Raw genomic sequence first — 3,032 nt, 5'->3', positions numbered from 1 at the left:
GGGGGGTCTCCCCAGAGCGGAGCAGAGGGGGAGAATCCCCTCCCTCGCCCCCCTGGCCACGCTGCTCTGGATCCAGCCCAGGATGGGGTTGGCTTTCTGGGCTGCCAGCGCACACGGCCGACTCATGGCCAGCTCCTTGTCCCCAGCACCCCAAACCCTTCTCCTCAGGGCTGCTCTCGATCCACTCTCCACCCAGCCTGTCCTTGTGCTGGGATTGCCCCGACCCAGGTGCAGGACCTTGCCCTTAGCCTGGTTGAACTCCATGCAGTTAAACTGAGGTTTTCCATCCAGGGTGCCCAACTCTGGCTTCACCCTCACTGCTGAAGACACAACCCCTGTAAGATTATCAGCATCAGAGCAGGGGGGGTTCAGCACATCTCAGCTGCTGGTCCTGGGGTAGGCTTAAACCCTCATATTTTGGTACCCCCATCCCCTGGCTCTCTGGCGGGCAGCAGGACCAGCCAAGGTAGGAAGAGCCAGCGTGGAAACACAATCACTCTCTGAAAGCCCTTCTCAGCGCTGGCTGCCCGGGCTCGTTTCACCAACAGCTCTATTTTTTTGCGTTGACAGATTCATGGCTGTTTTTCTTGGGTGTAACAAGCATCAGAAATACATCCTGTGGCTTTTTTCCTTTTTTCTTTTCTTTTCTTTCCTTTTTTTTTTTTTTTAACAGAAAAACAAAACAACCTCCAGAGGGTTCACCTTTGGAAAGAGTTGTTGTAAAGGCCACTATTTTTGGGTCTTTCTCCACCTTCCTTTTTCTGGTGCTTTTCTGGACGTGGTCACATCACCAGCCCTTTGGGTATGAGAAGGTCAGGTCCAGGTGCAGCCAGGCATTGTAAAGCATCCCTGGTAAATCCCCTTTTGCACAGTGAATCTACCCTCCTGCCTCTGCCCCAGCTCCTCTACCCAAATCCATAGCCAGGTCCCAACACATTGCAGCGTCCCCCATGGGATGGAGGGGAGGTGTTGGCTTAATGCAGCAGTGAAAGAGTTAAGCCCCAGACCATGTCCAGTGGAGCTGGTGCCCAAATTCCTCCTGGCAGCTTTTTTCCTCTTTAACCAGAGGAAAATAGTGACTAAGTTTGGAAAAGCCCAGCCCAAGAGGGGTGGAGGGCACATTGCCAAGGGAATTCAGGGCTCCCTCAGCATGGGCAGGGGAGACGGGCAGCATCGGGCCAGGCAGGAGGCTGAGATGGGATGCTGGAAGAGCTCCATCTGAAGGGCTTCTCCCCCAGGAGCTTCGGATCCAGGCTCAGGATGAGTCTCTTCTGGGACAGTCTTGTGGGGCCACCCCTAGGTCCCACCAGAGCCCATCACCAGCACAGGGGACTCTCTCTCCACCTCCCCTTGCTGGCCCATGTGGATGGAGGTCACCTCAGGAGCTTGGATGTGTCCCCATTGAAGGGAGCCCAAGCTCCCAAATTACAGCCCCCACTTCCCACCTCCTGGAGGTCAGGGGTGCTCAGATAAGGGGGTTTCATCCAAACCCTTCTCTAATAAATAGCATGGTCAGAGTGCATGGATGCAGGGAAGCTGCAGATCATCCAGGTCACCTCATGTCTTCTTGGGGTCTCTGCTCCACCTTGGCTCCTTGTTCTTCCTCAGTTTCCAGATGTGGAGCCCAGTTTCCTTAATCTGAGCCCTGAGATGCTCAGAGCAGCACATTAACACCAGCCTGTCTGGTTAAACCCATCCTGTATCCAGAGGCAGGTGGAGAAAGAGAGGATGGGCTGGACTCTCAGGTATCTCATGAAGGTTCTTGACTCCTAGCAAAGGACCAGAGACTGGCTGGCACATCTGCTGGCAAGCAGGACACGTGTGTGTGCTTGTGAACATCTGGGTCTTGCAGATCTGTGCTTCAACAGGATGATTTTGCCTCTTTTTCCTCAATCCAGGGCTGCCTGGGGAGAGAGGACCACCGGGACCACGTGGCTTGAAAGGGGACCACGGAGACCTTGGCCCACCAGGTCCAGTGGGGTTGCGGGGATTCAAAGGTAAGGACCAGGCTCTGCACATGCTCCTGGGTGGGTCTGGCTGGGGTTTTGGGTCAGCAAACAGGCTCTGGAGACCACTGGCAGGAGGAACAGAGATGGTCATGGGCGGAGAGTCATGGGTCGCCTGGCTTGGGACCTAACTGGAGTTCCAGGGGGGAGAGGAAATCTTGCTGATCTGGGAGCGTGCGCATGAACAACCTCTTCACTGAGACCTCTCCTCCAAGGAACAGCAGTGGAGAAAGTCCAGGAGTTGGAGGAGAAGGGAAAACCGGTTGGGTTTGTGATGCTCCTGCCATGCAGCGGGGCTTAGTGCTGGCACCAGGCACTCACCAGAGCCTCGTGAGGACCTGCCAGGCTGCTCTCCCACTCTTGGCTCCATCAGGGTTTTAGGAATAGCCTTGTGTTTGTTTTCTGGTGACCTTTTCTGGCTCATTGTGGTTTGGCAGCACCTCACCACACCCCAGTGAAGAGCAGGGAGAAGCTGTGGGTGTAGGAAGTGGCCACACACCTCTTTAGCAGGACAAATCTGTCCCAGGAAACCTTTTAAAAAAAGTTCTGTGCTGCAACCTAAAACAGGATGGATAATCCCAAAACATGCTCTTTCTGCCTCAAAATGCCTTGTGGGCAGGGGTGGCAGGAAGAGCCCAGCCCAAGGAAGGGACACTACCCTGGAAGCTGCCCTGCCTGCAGCCTGCCCTCGTCACTGGTAGCCAAAGAATTCCCCTCGTCTCATGCTTCTGGGTGATGTTGACCTGGGATGTGGCCACGCTGGTGGCCAGGGGCCGGGTCTGGAAGATGCCCAGAGCCATGCAGGCAGCACTGCAGGTAGGGGGTGTTGGTTTCTTCTGCAGAGAATCACAGAACGGTTTGGGTTGGGAAGGACCGTAAAGCCCACCCAGTGCCAGCCCCCGCCATGGGCAGGGACACCTTCCACCAGACCCCGTTGCATCCAGCCTGGCCTTGGACACTTCCAGGGATGGGGCATCCACAGCTTCTCTGGGCAACCTGTCCCAGTGCTCCCCACCCTCTCTGGGA

At 55.8% G+C, this 3,032-nt stretch overlaps 1 protein-coding gene across 1 annotated transcript in view; it reads left to right on the top strand.

Moving 5' to 3' along the window:
* The window catches only part of SCARA5 (scavenger receptor class A, member 5), a gene marked incomplete at its 3' end in the record, with an annotated part of 24,651 nt that extends 22,654 nt beyond the window's left edge, over positions 1 to 1,997 (top strand). The window contains exon 5 of the mRNA XM_010148120.1: positions 1,899 to 1,997. Coding sequence (XP_010146422.1) covers positions 1,899 to 1,997 — 99 coding nt within the window. The remainder of the gene's footprint in view (positions 1 to 1,898) is intronic.
* Between the last annotated feature and the right edge of the window lie 1,035 nt (positions 1,998 to 3,032).

Source organism: Eurypyga helias, unplaced genomic scaffold (genome assembly GCF_000690775.1).
Source record: "Eurypyga helias isolate BGI_N326 unplaced genomic scaffold, ASM69077v1 scaffold7573, whole genome shotgun sequence".
NCBI classification, from domain to species: domain Eukaryota; kingdom Metazoa; phylum Chordata; class Aves; order Eurypygiformes; family Eurypygidae; genus Eurypyga; species Eurypyga helias.
The sequence above is the reverse complement of the archived record's forward strand: the minus strand, read 5'-3'. Positions and strand labels throughout refer to the sequence as shown.